We start from the raw sequence: 16,824 nt of genomic DNA on the forward strand, positions 1-16,824 counted from the left end.
CAACCTGCAGGCTTGGCTAGCAACTGTATTTATGTTCAAGCAAGCATTCCTCAACATGTTTCCATATTTTTGTCCAACCACTGTATATCTTTCACAGTCACTATAGGGAAAATTAAAAGCTCCCTCTACTCTTCCTGTATGATTGCGGCATTACTGTGCTATCAAATTTAGCCCGTCTTGGGACAACTCTTATGACCAATTTGTCAGTACCTGGTGGCTGTCAGCAATAGCCAACTATTAAGATCATGTGGTGGTGGTGATGATGATGATGATGATGATGATGATGATGATGATGATGATGATGAATACGGGTCCACATAACTTTTTACTCTTGTCCAAATGAGGCAGCTTTGCTACACCTAATGACATTCTTCCTCTCAGGGAGTCTACATGAGCTGATACATATTTAAAAAATAAAGCATCCAATGGAAAACAAACCTCTATAGAAACAATTTACTAAAAAAGATGTCAAAGATGAGTGGACAATAAAAGATATCTCTGGCTCCTTCAAGAATGACTGTGGATATAAGGAGTCATTCATTTCAAGACCTTATGAAGCAACAGCCCATGTGGAGTACTTTATCATTTTGTCATCATAGGTCCAGAACAAGAATGTTTATTGATTATCTGAGTGATACAGGTATTTTTCTGGATGATATCAATGAGGCAATTGTAGCGCATACAACCAATTACAGAAATCTTCAGTTGTTTGTTCTGTTTTCAACAATGAAACACATTCATCTGGCGACATTGGTTAGAGAGGGGTACATGATACGGAAGTTATGGCAAATGTGACAAAGGAAATTGACTTTTGGAAATATATTTTTTGTAGATATAACTGTGAAACAGGCCTCTGGAACATAAATAAACATTGATGAAATATGCAAACAATCTGCAAATGACCGTATGAATTTTTGTACATCAATCTATGAAATGATAAAATTGTACTGTGGCCCAAAGTCAAGGAAGGAAACTGCAAGTTTTGTGTCTCTTGGACACTGAGGCTATTACTGGCAGAGCACAAGTTCAGTAGGACAATGACTAGGCAGGAAACTCATCACAATCCACTTCAAACGAGTTGTTTCTGCATTCACTGGAAATGATTTAAGTAAGTTGTGTAAAACCTGTATAAGGATGGCAAGATAAGGATTTGAACCATGTTTCTCCTGTGTGTGAGTCTAGCATTTCGACTACAGCAACATTCTGTTCAGTGGCATGAATTTAGAACACAAAGATGGCACTCATAAATTTGTGCCAAACCAGTGATAGTTATGGGAGTACACAAAAGCCTCCAAGGCAGTCATAGAGGTGACACAAAAGAAAGGAGAGGTGACTGTTGTCACAACTTTAGTCAAGATGTCAATAAAAAATGGCTTTGAAAAGAAAAGGAAATGAAATGACAACAATGAAATACAATTTCAGTTGAACACTAGGAAAGAATATGTTAATAATGAAGAAGCCACATATTGGGATAATTTCTGTAAGAGGTGGCATTTCTGATGGGAGACAGATGGCTGTGACTGTATTTAGAAAGTGTTTTGAGCTAATAGCATATTCAGAGTCTGCAGGTAATCAGTTACAACACTTTTTGGTGTATAAGACAATCAAAATTATGTAAGAGAAGAAAAACGTCAATTTTACGAAAAATAACAACAAATCCACTACATACCCATACTTATATAAAAAAAGTACATCTATCTGTTTTTACGGCTTTAAGACAGAACCAGATTCACACACTTTTCTTTCATTTATTGGGTGCTTATTTATTTCCAGAAGCAGCTTGGTCTCTAGTTTATCATAGGACATAAGAATTGTACATTCATTATTTGCATATTCTGAGCTTTTTAATAACACTGCTTTACTAGACAACCATGGATTCATTTTTTATGTAACAAAAATTTTTCACCAATGTTCACACTATTGTAGGCAAGAGAGCAAAAGAAAACATTGTAATCCTTAAAGAAAAACATAAATGCATAACAGTACATACCTTTTGTGACCTTGCTTTGCTGAAAACATTCCAAAACCTCAATGTTTCATCTCCAGCACCAGTAACAATTGCTTCACCATCTGGAGACATTGCTAAATATAATACTCTATATGAATGTCCTGTTAGTTTTGCAACTTGTGTAAGGCTTGGGTATTTCCAGACTAGTATCTGATTCTGGGAATAGCCATGGGTACTAACCTGAAAAAAGAAGAAAATATAAATTATTAGAAGCTTTATGTAACTGACAGGAACAGACATAAGAGAAGCTAAACTTGCTAGCTTTTGGAATAAATCCTTTTCCGAACTAGAGTGCGCGCATGCACAGCCCCATCCCCTCACCCCACACACCATCAGTGTCCTTTACATTCTACCAGAACTTTCCTATTATGAATACATACATTTTTATTATTTAATACACCAGAGTTTAACACAGCATTACAAGCAGGGTTCCACATTCTCATAATGTCTGCTTTAGTAAAAGGCATATGAAACATTATTTCAACAATGATTTAACATGGATGTGTCTAGATCCTAATGACTAAAACTAGTGATATCTTTTATGATTGTGTGAGAAGCTGATTATATCTTTCATGTGTAATCATCAACTATTAGAGTTGGCTAAGGGCATGCTACATCATAACAACTTTTATCACTTCCTATCTCTGGATGCTACCCCTCACTTCAAAATGACCTTCGAATCTTCAGATTCCACCAACCCCTACCCCTCATTAACATAATATTAGAGAAACAAATGTAAAGGCATTCCTGAACCATTTCTGCTTCCTTTCCAAGAAACTATTACTAAAAAACTAGAACTACCTACACCCTATCACCCAAACTGAAACCCTTTCCCTCCAACATCTGAAAGAGCATTTCAGACAATAAAAATTTTCCAATTTTCTGATACCCTACTCCTGCCCATGAACCCTCTCATTAAGCTCTCCCAGTTCATATCTCTGTTCAATTGTGATTCTCATGGATTCCCACTTAACCACGCCAATGCTAGGTTCCAGGAATTCCATACCTTCAACTTGGTCTCCCTCTCCTTAGGCTCTTCTCAGTAACCAAAATCTCTCAACAGAGGAAAAAACATCCATCCACAACCTTAAGGCAGACTCAAATCCTTAGGCCCAGCACGGAATTTCCCTCTCCCTCTTCACACCACCACACATCCACCTTACACACACTTCCCAAAATCCATAAACTTAAGCATCCTGGATGCCCCATTGTAGCTGATTACTGTGCTTTAATGGAAAGAATCTTGGCTCTTGTTTACCAATATTTTCAACTTATTGCCCACAGCCAAGTTTCTTAACAGTTTTTAACTCACCAGTTGAGCTCCAACCCAGAGTAGAAATTTCTATTGGTCAGCCCCACGACTAATTCTGTAACAACTTTCTGAAATATCATAACTGTCACCAAATAATGTTTCAGAACTGTGTTATTGTGGGCAGCATTTGCACAGTGGTACAGGACTGCACAAACAGGAAATGGCAATATTCTATGAGGGACAGGAAGTGTGTTTTGAAGCAAAAATGTGTATTTGGAATGGTTTTTGAGGTATAATACTTCTCTCATAGATTATCTTTTTTTATAGCAGGATGTGAATTATATCAGGGTACTGTCTGGACATGGTGTATAGCTGTGATGTGGGTGGGCACATCTGGTGCCCAGTGATGCCCTGTAGGGCACAACTGGCAACCAGCGAGGCTAGCAGCATCAGTAGTCGGAGGAGCCAGCAGCAGTGTCTTCTGGTGAGGGCAGTGTTGCTCCAGCTGATGGCAAATTTGGCAGACCTGGGATGCAGTGAGGCCAACGGCATCAATGGCCAGCTGGGAGGAAGGTATATGATCAGCTGGCTGTCCTGGATGTGACAATGCCGTCGGACGGCACTAGTTTAGAGCCAATGAACCACGTTGATGTCGGGAGGCATCTGAGACTGATAGGAGCAAGAGGTCTCCTGAGGATGTGGCGATACCGGAAGATGAGGCTCTGGCTGTAGAGCTGCAAGCAGTCACCGTAAATGGCCAGAGTGGGAGAACCCTGTATGCTGGTGGCCTTGTCACGGCTTATAAAAGCATGCAGACTGATATGAGCGTAATCACAAGGCCGTTATGGATCGTGTGCGTACAGATGTGTCTACCCACGTGATTGTGTATGAGTAAAGCAGTTTCGCAACTACAGCATTGCTATAGGTGGTGTACAAGCAGTGTAGCAGAATACTGGCACCTCTACAAGAAAAGCCTGCAGTCCAGCCACTAGAAAACAAGCAAGGCAATGGCCGGCTACAATAGTTTTGATGGAATGAAACTATGCCACTGAATTCTCCATTGATTGTTTTCTGTGATGTAAGCGTAAGTGTAGCCAGCAACTATTTCACTTTACAAGTGAGCTTTAAAAATGCAATAAATTATCACTAACATGTAATTTGCCAATACGGTGTATGTTTACAGCTTCTGTGATGCAGCACTCTTAAAGGAAGATAGGTATTAACATTCATTTGAGAACTAGGTCATTAGAGATGAAGCACAAGCTCGATTGGTGAAGGAAACCAGGTGTGTCATTTTCAAAGAAATCAAGTCAGCATCCGCCTTAAGTGGGAAATCGTAGAAAATCTAAACCTGGATAGGATTTCAACTGCCACCCTCCCAAATGTGAGTCCAGTGTGTAACCACTGCACCATCTCACTCAGTTGCAGTGCTCATGTTGTTGAAGAATAATGCCAGCTCTGTCTGGCATGTCAAAATCCCGACTTTTTTTTCAGAGTTATTGATACACTGAGTAGAAACACTCAGAATACTCACTGTCCATGTTTCATTTGAATGAGGAGTGTGACAAAATGAGCAGGTGTTGTTAATACTGTTCTGTGTACTCTTACAAGTAACATGCAATTTGTGTCTGCATGTATACTAAATATTACAAGCAGAAAGTTTGTATTAAATTAACTTACATTTTCATGTTGGAGGACAGCTAAACATTTAGAATTTTGTTACTGATTAAGTTCCAATTATCATGTCCTTGTATTAATATAGTTTACTGATGAAGCTACACTTACAATGCTGACTATTAAATTTGCAGTCCCAGAAAGAACAGAAAATATAAGAGCAGTGAAAGAAGTACATGATTACATTTGTAGATGATTTTGGGATGTGCAGGGTGTGGGCTTTTATACATAAAGCTGCTACCTTTGACAGCAACAACACCCCTAATCCAACTTGGCATAGTAGCGCGTGAAAGGTGGCATGCCAGCCTATTAGTAACTCATGACCAGATGTTTTCAACATGTGAGTGATCTTGAGAACTTGCTGGTCAGGGCAATAACAGTGGTGCTAGTAGCACCACTATGAGGATGCAAATCAGGTTTGCTTTAAATACACCCTGTAACAGTCATGAGCATTAGTCACGATTGTTTTCCGTAGTTCCTTGGCGAATTTCTTTTCTCTTTGTTTAGCATGTCTATTCAATTGGTGGAGCTATTGCTGCCTCAAGCCCTGCCATTCTGGAGTCAGTCAATTCTGGATCTGCTACAGAGCATCTCTCTGCTCACTCAGTTTCTACAGTCTTTCCCACTATGCTTAAGTGGCTGTGATTAGGACCTGTGTTTGGACAAAACATCCAGGATTTTTGGGTTGGGCAAGCTCGATCACCTTTTGTCACATTGTTTGCCGCATTGTCATGCCAAGTTGCACTCTGTTCTTGTTCACAGAGTTCTCCAATGGAAGTCCCTCTGGTACAGACACAGCTCTTGCTCATGACTTCATCAGATATTGATCTCATCAGCAGCCCTGTCATGGCTGGCCCTCCTGCCCTCACCAGCCCTGTTCGTACCGACAGCTGCTCTCTCGCCTGCCCTGTCACGACCTACTCTCACCACTGGCCCTCACTTCCAGCACTCACCCCTGCCACAGCCTCTGCAAACATTCTGGCGGCTGGTCCCGCCATCCCCATAGCTGTCACTACAGCTGTCCAAATGGTTGCTTCTGCAGTCACTTTGGCCCTGTTGCGGCTGGCTTTCTAGATGCTGTTCCTGGCAGGCACCACGCCTACCACTACCTCTACAGTGCTGTCAATCCTGTCATGTGTTCTACCAGGCTTTGGGTTGTGACTTCTTGGACACTCCACTGCCACCAATCCTGCCTATGTCTGACCTTCCTCGCCACCTACGGCACCCTGATGCGATTCCCTACACAGAGACAACATGCTTCTTTCATCAGGACCATGTTTTGTGTTCGCCGACTGATTGTCCTGTTGTTTCATTCAAGTCTGCTCTGGTGGCTGCTTGGTGCCTCCTTCCATTGCTGCACTTCTCTATGAGTCTCATATGTGGGGAAGAATCTAGTACTCGTACATGCAGGGCTGGGCCCTAACGTATTTGGGCACCACATTCACAGATACACTTCTCTGGCCAGGTGCAGCCCCTGCTTTATCTCGGAATATAGTTTATCAACAGAAGATGCACTGGGCTGTTTGCCGTCAAGCCTCCTGGAGCCACCACAATCTCTTGGGGTGCAATCCATGCCAATATGCGGCACACAGGTTGCAGTAATTAGCACTGCAGTTGCAAGTAAATATTTGTGTCCATGTGACGCCATGCCTTGCTGCTCAGCCCCTTGACAGCCAGTTCTGCTCTGGGCACCAGACCGACCATCAGCCATCACGAATTTACATTTCGAACTGCAATACCTGCCACTGCACCCATCAGACAGCACCATCTCACACCTTCACTGTGATCGTCAGCCACTTGATGTCCATCAGCCAGTCCTGTGCCTGGACCTGCACCTTGATGGAGGCTCACAGCCTTGTGGTACAGTGCTGGTCATCCACACTACCTCCCAGCTCAACACCATCTCTGATGATTGTGCACCTTGCCACAATGTGCACCCACTATCCATTACCAAGACGAGCTTTTCGTTGTAATCTAGTGTGGACTGTCATCCTCTGAAGCTCTACTGAGTGTATACATAGTTAATAAACAAAGAATTATTATTCCAATACATGCTTCCAATTACTACATGTCACATGACTTTGTTAAGGTTAGCTCAGTTTTCTTATCAAATTCTACCATTTCTGAAAGACATTCCAAATTTCTACACTTGAATGAAGCTTACTGAAACCAAAACATTTTTTATTGTTCTCGCTTTGATAAATGGGTAAATCTGAGTTGGTCCATCAAGTAGCTTCATAAAATGTTGCATCTAACATTCTTAAGTGATACTGGTACCTCTCATCTCAGACATTTCACTGAACCCATTAGGCTAATATCCTTTCTCTTCAAAATTTCTGTCAAGTGCAAAGATCTGAAAAAAAAATCTGTTGTGATATTTCTTTCACTTCTAAGAAATGGCTTAAGCTTCCTGACAATGTATTTGGAAAGCGTTGGATTCTCTGGTCCACAAACATACTTTCACAAGTATGGGAGTCTGTTGAACAGATATTTTGTCCTTACACCCACAGCTAACCAAAATTTATTGCCAAATTTGTCTGATTTATTACCCATGTACTGTTTAAATCTGCATATGGCCTTAGTAGGAAAGAGCTGTTAATCAACTGTGATGAAACGATCTCAACCAAAAGCTAATTTGTCTCCTTTGGGGCCCACTGACCTCCATACTTGATATCAATGTATAAAAACTTCCATAGTTTCTCTTAATCTCTCTCTTGATATTGTATCACAAAACAACTTTGGTCCTCAGTTTTCTGACCCTAAGTTCTCATTCTCTTAGGAGAAAAAATTGAGTGTACAAAACTGAAAGATAAACATACCAACTACTGTTTCCTAATTGCTCACGTCTCTTTGCACTGTTTTATTTGTTTCAGCATAGTGACATTTATGAACAGCCTCCAAGAACTACAAGTAATTTGAATTTTGATGTTTATCAGACCTTGATGTCTGGCATAAAACATTTTGCTTTTGTAGCCTTCCAGGTGCATTCAAGATAAGATCCCAAATCCATTCTGTATCGCTTTTTCCCCAATTCCAAATGGCCCACAAAAAGCTGTTAAAGTAACTCACATCTATTTCTTTCTCTGTCGTAACCCATCTACATATACATCCATACTCCGCAAGCCACCTAGCGGTGTGTGGCAGAGGGTACTTTTGAGTACCTCTCTCGGTTCTCCCTTCTTGAATGCTTTGCAGTTTTTGATGGAGGAATGTGTCTAGCTGCTATAACAGTCACTGAAGTGACTTCTCCAGACACGTAACAACAACTTTCAGTTGATTCAAGCACTGTCACGATTATAATCATCATAATAGTTCCTCCTTGCCTTTCAGTTTCACTACTTTCTAACTCATGCTTTGCCATTTGCAGGTGGTGTTCTAAATATCGCATTACTTCCTCATCTGAGAACTTATCACCCATTTACAATTTCTGTATCATGACTTACACTCAACCAAGCATATTAGGTATAGGGAGACACAATAATCAGATCAGAAGCTGCAGCATATATTGTAGCACCATTTCACAGTCACATACAATGCAATTGAAGATTTACAGTACTGACAGGCAACATAAGCACATAAAAAAAAATATTAAACAGTAAAAACAACCATTGGCACAGTTCTAGGAACACAATGAGAAATAAATGCAATGAGTATAGTTATAGGTTTGTAATTTCTACACTGCAATATCTATTTAAAAGAAACAAATAGCCACAAAAATTGTCATTATACATAGACAAAATTTAAAACAGTCACCTTGACTCCTCCCACAACTCCAGTGTTAGAAGAGCATCACTAAGTTTAAATTAAGCACAAACCTGTTAAAGTTCCATAATTTGGTGGAAGTTTGAAATGACCTGTCAGGTTTGTTCTTTTATTTCATTTCTTCAGATTTTCTTTTTGGAGTAACATCAAATTAAGTGAAGAACAAATCAGCTCTACAATAAGCAAATATCATTCTGCCATTGCTGATACACGTTATTACAGGAAACCAAAAAAATGGAAAATCCAGGATGGAAGAATGACAATATAATGAAAAGGAAAGAATGCTACTCACCATACTGCGGAGATGCTGAGTCAAGCAAGTATGCTTTTGGCGAAAAAGGCCTTCACTGGAATTAGACAAAACACACACACACACACACACACACACACACACACACACACACACACACACACACAAAACTCACTTGTGTGTCTTTTTGACAGAAAACTTATTTGTTTGACAGTCTTTCTGTTGAGCCTATCTGCAACTGAACATCTCCACTATATAGCGAGTACCAATCTATCCAACCTATTTAGTCTAGGGTGACAAATCACAGTGAAAGACTATACATACTGCTGTGTCAGGGAATTACGGTTGGGTTGTTTGGGCAAGGACCTCACAGGAGACAGCTCTTCTGACAACTGACAAGGGATTGCCATGCTCCGCCCGGCCAGCAGGCGTCAATCCCAAGTGCTGCCAGAAGTCACCGCCCCTAGAGACCTTTTCTCCTCCACAGGCCAAGTGACCAAAAGTAGTACCAGCAGTATTGTGGTGCCCGGGTAGTATTTAGGCTCTTGTTCAGGCTACATTCTGGCAGTTCACTTCAGATGAGTTTTGTGAGCCAAGTGCTGATTGTGAAAACATCCCCACAAGGAGTTTACCCTGGAGCTGACGCTACAATGACGTCCATATTGACCTTCACATCTGGTAGCTGCCAATTTGTGGCCTTTACCCCAATACCGTGACCAACAATTGGACTTTATAATATTTGTCTTTGTTTTTCATCTGTAATATGCTCGACTTAATTTCTACGCATCCTTTTGTGACTTTAATTGTGGCATGCTTAGTGTATGGACCATGGACATTGGAACTTTCAATTTACTGTGACATTTCCGGGGCTTCTGCCTACAGATATGTTTGATGTTCTTTCAATATTCAAGAAGTGACTTATTTTCAATCATTGTGTTCTAAATTAACTCCCATTAGAGAAGGATGACTGTATGTGTTATTACAGTAAACTTCATATTCATTTTGCACCTGGGTATTTTTCCTGTGCCACCGTTGGTGGTCACATCACATATAAATGAAGACAATTTCAGTACTAAATTACATGTTGTTGGTCTTATTTGTGGCGCAGGTCATAATCTTGTCACTTTATCCATATTAATATTAACTGTTACTTAACACCTACCAGTTCAGAGGAATGTTTTGACCAGGCTAAGTTGCAGACTTGGGAACCAGTGTCCACACACTGCATTGGCTGTCCAGTAAGAGTATTCCAAAACCTAATGCATCGGTCAGCTGTGCCACCACCACTTGCCAGCAAGCCATGATGATGTGGTGACCATGCAATTGCTGCAATACATTAAAGAATGGTGCTTGATTAAATTACGTAGACAGCATAAGACTTTCGGATTTATTTTATATCTTTTATAGATCCAACAAATTTTACAAAAAAGTCACGTCTTTCGGAAAATAACGTGTTGTGGTATTACATCTAAATTCAGTATGGGTTGTAACAACATTGAGAAAGAACAAATAACAGATAAAGAAAATGGAAAGTAAAGAGTAGTTCTGCTCTTGTATCCCCCCCCCCCCCATGACACACTAATGACATAAGACAAAGTATCAGTGTACAGCCTGCTTGTAGACAAAGCCTTCACTGTGTATGTCCATCACTTAAGAGCAGTGGTGCCAATGATGTGTCTAATTGGTCGTCCCACTGACTGAGGGCTGCTATTAATGCTCATCTACCACCAGACTTCACCAGTGAGACAAGGTCTCAAATTTACATACTTATCATTGTGTCCATATTGTGGATCACTTATGATCTGGCTGGAAATGTGTTATGCAAGGGCCCTGTTTGGCCTCCGGTTTATTTCTTGTTGCTGAATGTGTGCACTGGACTTAATATTGAACAGATTACAATTATTTTTCCTGTGTTTGTGACAATAATAAAATAATATCTCACATGATACTAAAGAGAGAATGAGACTTTCAACTTTGAGTGCAAAGTCATTAATTCACAACAAGATAACAATGTACAGGTTTAGTACTGAAAGTACCCAATCCATTGTTTGACTGGGTTCTGGTCATTGCACCAGCAGCATGAAATCACCCGAGTACCTCAAACTTTTCTTATTGTGAGCTTAAAGATATATAAATTAAAGATTTGTTTAAAGAAATACTTATTTCCTCACATAATCATATTTATATTTTTAGTAGATTGTTTTGAGGAAATCAGATAGTCATCTTCAGGGTTAAGGATACATACGAAAACCTCAATACAATATTCTACCTGTTTACATATCTCTTTATTTGAATACGGCTGCCTATAACAGTTTCTTTAGTTCTTCAGTGCTGCTTTACAATACACTGTGCAGAAGAGATCTCCACCCCCTCATTCTCTTACAGATTTATGGACAGCCCTGCAGGATTCATGGTGTCAATTCCCTCCAGCATTACTTCAGACATTAGTTGCATCCATGCCACATTGTGTTACGGCACTTCTGCGTGCTCACGGGGGCCCTATACAATATAAGGCAGATGCGCCAATTTCTTTGGCCCTTCAGTTTAGAATAAATAAAACAGCACAAGGTGCATCACATTACATTTATTTGTATTTGTTATCAGTGACAGTCTTTGTAAAAATGTCCAATGATTAAACTTGAAATAAAGCAAATTAATTTGTTGTGCGGAATGACTTCCCAAAATAATATTGTATTACAAAGCTTTTGGACAATAATATGATCTGAAATTTTAAAACAAATTACAGTAGTTACCTTTTACAGCAGCAAGATGCTCAGTGTATGTCTGAACTGGAGTTAAGGAATGTAGATTCCAAACATATAGTCGGTTATCATTACCTCCTGATGCCAGGTACTGATTATCAGGTGACCACTTTAGACCACAGACCTGAAAAGAATACTGCTGTTTAGTTATCATAACAGAAACAAAGTTTGCTGTGATAACAAAGTGTATTCAATATCCAAAGCCAGAGTGACTGTTACATTTTAAGATATAGCTTCAATGTCATTTGATTTTTTGAAAATAATCACAGCAATGTCGGGAATAGGGCATAATGAATAAAACAAGACAATTGTTGTTGTTGTGGTCTTCAGTTCTGAGACTGGTTTGATGCAGCTCTCCATGCTACTCTATCCTGTGCAAGCTTCTTCATCTCCCAGTACCTACTGCAACCTACATCCTTCTGAATCTGCTTAGTGTACTCATCTCTCGGTCTCCCTCTACGATTTTTACCCTCCACACTGCCCTCCAATGCTAAATTTGTGATCCCTTTATGCCTCAAAACATGTCCTACCAACCGATCTCTTAAAATTTTACTAACAACAAACTGCCAGAAAGCAAATTAATGACAATAAAGATAAGTGGAAGCAACATAATTGACAAAGAACATATTATTTTATGCAACAGAAGACTAAATGTTATGTAAGACATAGACTTAAAACTTAGTATGCACTTTGTTACCAATAACGTAAAATGAGTATGTTATTTCATCAAAGGCTAATAAAGGCAAACAAAATACCATATTAAAACTAGAAACAGTTTGTTCTTACACATCAAAGAAAACATACTTCCAGGCACAGCTCTTAGGGGGTTTCCAAACATACACTGATCAGCCAAAACATTATGACTACCTATCTAATAGCCAGTATGTCCACCTCTGGCACGGATAATAGTGGTGAAGCGCCATGACATGGAAGCAATGAGGCCTTGGTAGGTCACTGGGAGGAATTGGCACCTCATCTGCACACACACAAATCACCTAATTCCTTTAAACTCTGGAATGAGATCTGATGCCACATTCAATCACATCCCAGATGCGTTTGATCGGGTTCAGATCTGGCAAGTTGAGAATCTAGCACATCAATTAGATCTTGCCACTGTGCTCCTCGAACCACTCTATTGACTCTGCTGGCCTCGTGACATGGGCATTATCTTGTTGAAAAATGTCACTGCTGCCAGGAAACATGATCGTCACAAAGGGGCGTATGTGTGCAACCAGAGTACAATAACCCTTGGTTGTCGCAGTGCCTTGTACAAGCTCCAATAGAACCAAGGATGTCCATGTGAATGTTCCTCAAAGAACAATGCAGCCACGGCCAGCTTATCTCCGTTCCGCAGTACATGTGTCATGGAGCTGTTTTCTTGGAAGATGACAGATTTGGGCCCTTCCATCGGCACGATGAAGAAGGTATCGGGATTCATCAGAGAACGCAACACGCTGCCACTGTGCCAATGTCTAGTGCCGATGGTCACATACCCATTTCAGTCGTAGTTGCCAACCAATATTGTGGTGCTCCTTGGCACACGCACAGTTCATCTGCGGCAGAGGCCCATCGTTAGGAGTGTTTGGTGCACTGTGTGTTCAGGCACATTTGTATTCTACCCAGCATTAAAGTCTGATGTTACGTCCGCTACAGTTCGCCGCCTGTCCTATTTCACCAGTCTGCACAGCCTATGACATCCGACATCTGTAATTTGAGGCGGCTGCCCAATCCCACATCATCTGGACATGGTTTCACCCTGATTTCGCCATCTGCTGAAGATACTCATCATCGCACACTTCGAACACCCAACATCTCATGCAGTTTGCAAAATGCTCATGCCAAGCCTCCAGGCCACCACAATCTTCAAACTCAGATTGCACACTTTCTCAACACTACACCAGACAGCATGCTCAATGGTACTACATGCACTGTGCGTATGTCTGACGCAATCATTCTTCACCACGTGATGCTGCTATCACCTGCATGGGTTTATATCGATAACAAGTCAGTGGTCATAATGTTCTGGCTGATCAATGCATTTTGTTATTGTAACATCCATCACACTATGAGGGCTGTTTTTAAGATTTTAGGAAACAATGGAAGAAAAACAATTTTTTGTCACATATCTTTTTGTTGTTTCTGCAAATAGCATTTAAAGTTTATAGACTTTTGCATGAATTCACACAAATTATGATAACTTTTTTTCTTCGCACTGATGTTGATACCTCAAAAAGAGGGTTTTGGAAAGATTCAACAGCTTCTTGAGAAGATGAAAAAATTACTGCCCGTGCATTTTATATATGGTTGAAGGAAACAAGGAATTTTTGGGTTATAAATCAGGTGAATGTGGGCAGTGAGACATTAAGTCCATGTTTTTCTCTGTCAAATAGTAAATTGTTTGAAGTGCTGTGTGACAGATGTATTGTCATGATGGAGAATGATGGGACATTTTTGGTCATTTTTTCTGATTCCACTGATGACTTGCGTTTTTTTCCCCCTCGCCATTCAGCATTAACTGGTCACAAATTCTCCAAAGCAATGTTCATGAAATGTCCAGTGTAACCAACAAAACAAACATTCATTATCCTGCAAATGCTTCACAAACAAATAACTTTCGTTGGTTTTGATTCATCCTAGAACTCCCAAACATTTGGTTGCTACTTAAATTCCTGCTTGAACAAATCCAAGTTTTGTATTCTGTTACCAGTTTGCCTACGAATATATCATTTCCTCAGTAAAATTTTTTGAGCATTCCCAGGAGCTCTATCTGTATCTCTGTATCTCTCTCTCTCTCTCTCTCTCTCTCTCTCTCTCTCTCTCTCTCTCTCTCTCTCAACAGATCTTTCTCAAAGGTAAATATTCATGTTGAATCAAATGTACTGTATCCTTCAACATACCTACAGATGCCGAGATCTCATGCTATGTTACAAGCCTATTTTCTTCAATTTTGTGTGTGTGTGTGTGTGTGTGTGTGTGTGTGTGTGTGTGTGTGTGTGTGTGTGTTTTAACAACCGATTTAGGCTGATCTTCACAAAATTCATTGATGACGGAAGCATGATCGCGACAAAATTCTGCAAACCATTTGTAGACAGCTGTGTTCTTTAGGTGATTGATTACTAAAATGTTGAAAATTGCAATCTGAAGACATTGTTGTTGAGTCAGATCATTACAAGAAATTTTAAAAGTTATCCAATGAAAATCTTTACATGAAATTGCCATCTTTTCACAACATTGTTTCTTTAAATGTTCATTTTAAACAAGTGACTTGGCCAATTCATGAGCTTATTGTTTGAACAATAAAAAATAACAATAGTACTTTCACAACAACAGTTGCATCCAATGATTGATTGTAAAATTTAAAACACAACTCTCATATTACAACAGTAACATCTGTCCTGTGAATTTAATGCCATTTATAGCACAATTCTTTCATTTTTGTCTCCATTTTCTTCCTACAGCTGTTACAAGCCAACTATTCTTTTTCTGCTAAATCTCAGTCTGAAAAGGCACTTTGTATTTTTGTATGCAACCTTTTCCTACTTTTCAATTTTTTCTCATCTCCTAATTTGTCATGGGCAACCACTTATTTATAATCAGTTAATGATTATCAATAAAAATGCCACTCCTTATAATGGCCAACAGCCAGCATCTGACACCTTTAGTACACAGTAAAACATCCACAACCATCCTTACATAACATGCTTACCTCTAAATACACCTTCGTTCACTTCCTTCTAAATTTTGTTGCTACTTTAGAAGAAAGTGTCCACAGTTGATGAACTCCAATGGGAGATTGGACTTCTACCTCTGAAATAATCAGTTCTTTCTACATTACTCAGTGTATGAGAGGATCCACAAGCCCAGAAATTATTTTAAAATTCAATGAAACTAAAATTAAATTAGTTTAAAATTTCATAAAATTAAAATTAAAGCATCTTGAAGTTACCTCCTGCCTATGCCCTACAAGCTTTTTCTCTGCTACAACTCCAGGGGTACGCACATCACGTTGCAGTATCAGTCTATCTCTGCTACCAGAAGAGAGGATGTCACCATTCCACGCAAGAGCACCAACTCTAGCAGAATGTCCCTGCATCTTGTTAACTTGTTTGTTAAGACTGACATCCCACACTTGAACATATCCATGATGGGTGCCAACAGCTACCAGATTACCCTGTACAAATATACAAGTAAATAAAACATAAATTTTTTACTTCAGTAAGTGAGATGATGAAAAATGCTATAATTCATGGTAAGGAATTGAAGGCTATTTATGGTGGTTCAGAAAAAAATATGCAATTAAATTTTATTCAGAGCATAAGTTATGTACATAATGAAACAGCAACATGAATAATATGTGATGAAAATAGACATAAAACTGATAATCCAGAGGTCACTAAACAAATGGGGCGAGCGGGCGCAGGTGCGTGCACACACACATACACATGTGCACGTGCCACGTGCACACTCACTTTCTCTCTCTCTCTCTCTCTCTCTCTCTCCTCTCTCCCCCCCCCCCCCCCCACCCCCCACAAAAAAAACCAAGGTCTGTTCAAAAAATTCTGGAACATTCATAATTGTGTGCCAATGGTGTGTTGAGGTTGGCATCCCTGAACACACCTGTGTTTAATGTGTAACTGCCGGAAGTTACACATGTCTATTAGTTATTGTTCTTGTGCTCTACTGGGTAGAACGTTGCATAGCATTAGACCAGTGGTTCCCAACAGGTGGTCCGTGTACCCCCAGGGGTACGCAAGCTATGCCAGAGGAGCCTGCAAGATGCTATTAGAATAAAAAATATATTAAATATATTTCACATGATAACAGATTTATTGTTTTGGCAGTTTTTTGAGCAGTTTTAAGCTCAATATTTTTTCAATAATGAATATGTCAAATGTTTTTTCTACGTACCAAAAACAGAAATGTATAAAAAGACTCATAATTTGGCTTTTTTAGTTACAAAAGGTTCGTCAGGTCAGGTCAAATGTCAAAGCTATCCTGATAGTTTTCTTTGACTTTGAAGGATTAGTTCATCATGAATTCATGCTCCAGGGACAAACTGTTAATCGATGCTACTATCAGGATGTGTTGCGACGTCTACGAAAAAATGCAAGAAGAA

At 39.7% G+C, this 16,824-nt stretch overlaps 1 protein-coding gene across 5 annotated transcripts in view; it reads right to left on the reverse strand.

The window, feature by feature from the left end:
• Positions 1–16,824, reverse strand: part of LOC126299308 (fizzy-related protein homolog) — a 96,189-nt gene that overhangs the window by 18,854 nt on the left and 60,511 nt on the right. For all 5 annotated transcript variants that reach the window (XM_049991112.1, XM_049991113.1, XM_049991110.1 and 2 more), the window contains exons 7-10: positions 15,655–15,879; positions 11,700–11,832; positions 10,109–10,272; positions 1,991–2,188 (exon numbers count right to left, since the gene is read on the reverse strand). In XM_049991112.1, coding sequence (XP_049847069.1) covers positions 1,991–2,188; positions 10,109–10,272; positions 11,700–11,832; positions 15,655–15,879 — 720 coding nt within the window. The remainder of the gene's footprint in view (positions 1–1,990; positions 2,189–10,108; positions 10,273–11,699; positions 11,833–15,654; positions 15,880–16,824) is intronic.

The sequence above is a fragment of the Schistocerca gregaria genome, chromosome X (genome assembly GCF_023897955.1).
Source record: "Schistocerca gregaria isolate iqSchGreg1 chromosome X, iqSchGreg1.2, whole genome shotgun sequence".
NCBI classification, from domain to species: Eukaryota; Metazoa; Arthropoda; class Insecta; order Orthoptera; family Acrididae; genus Schistocerca; species Schistocerca gregaria.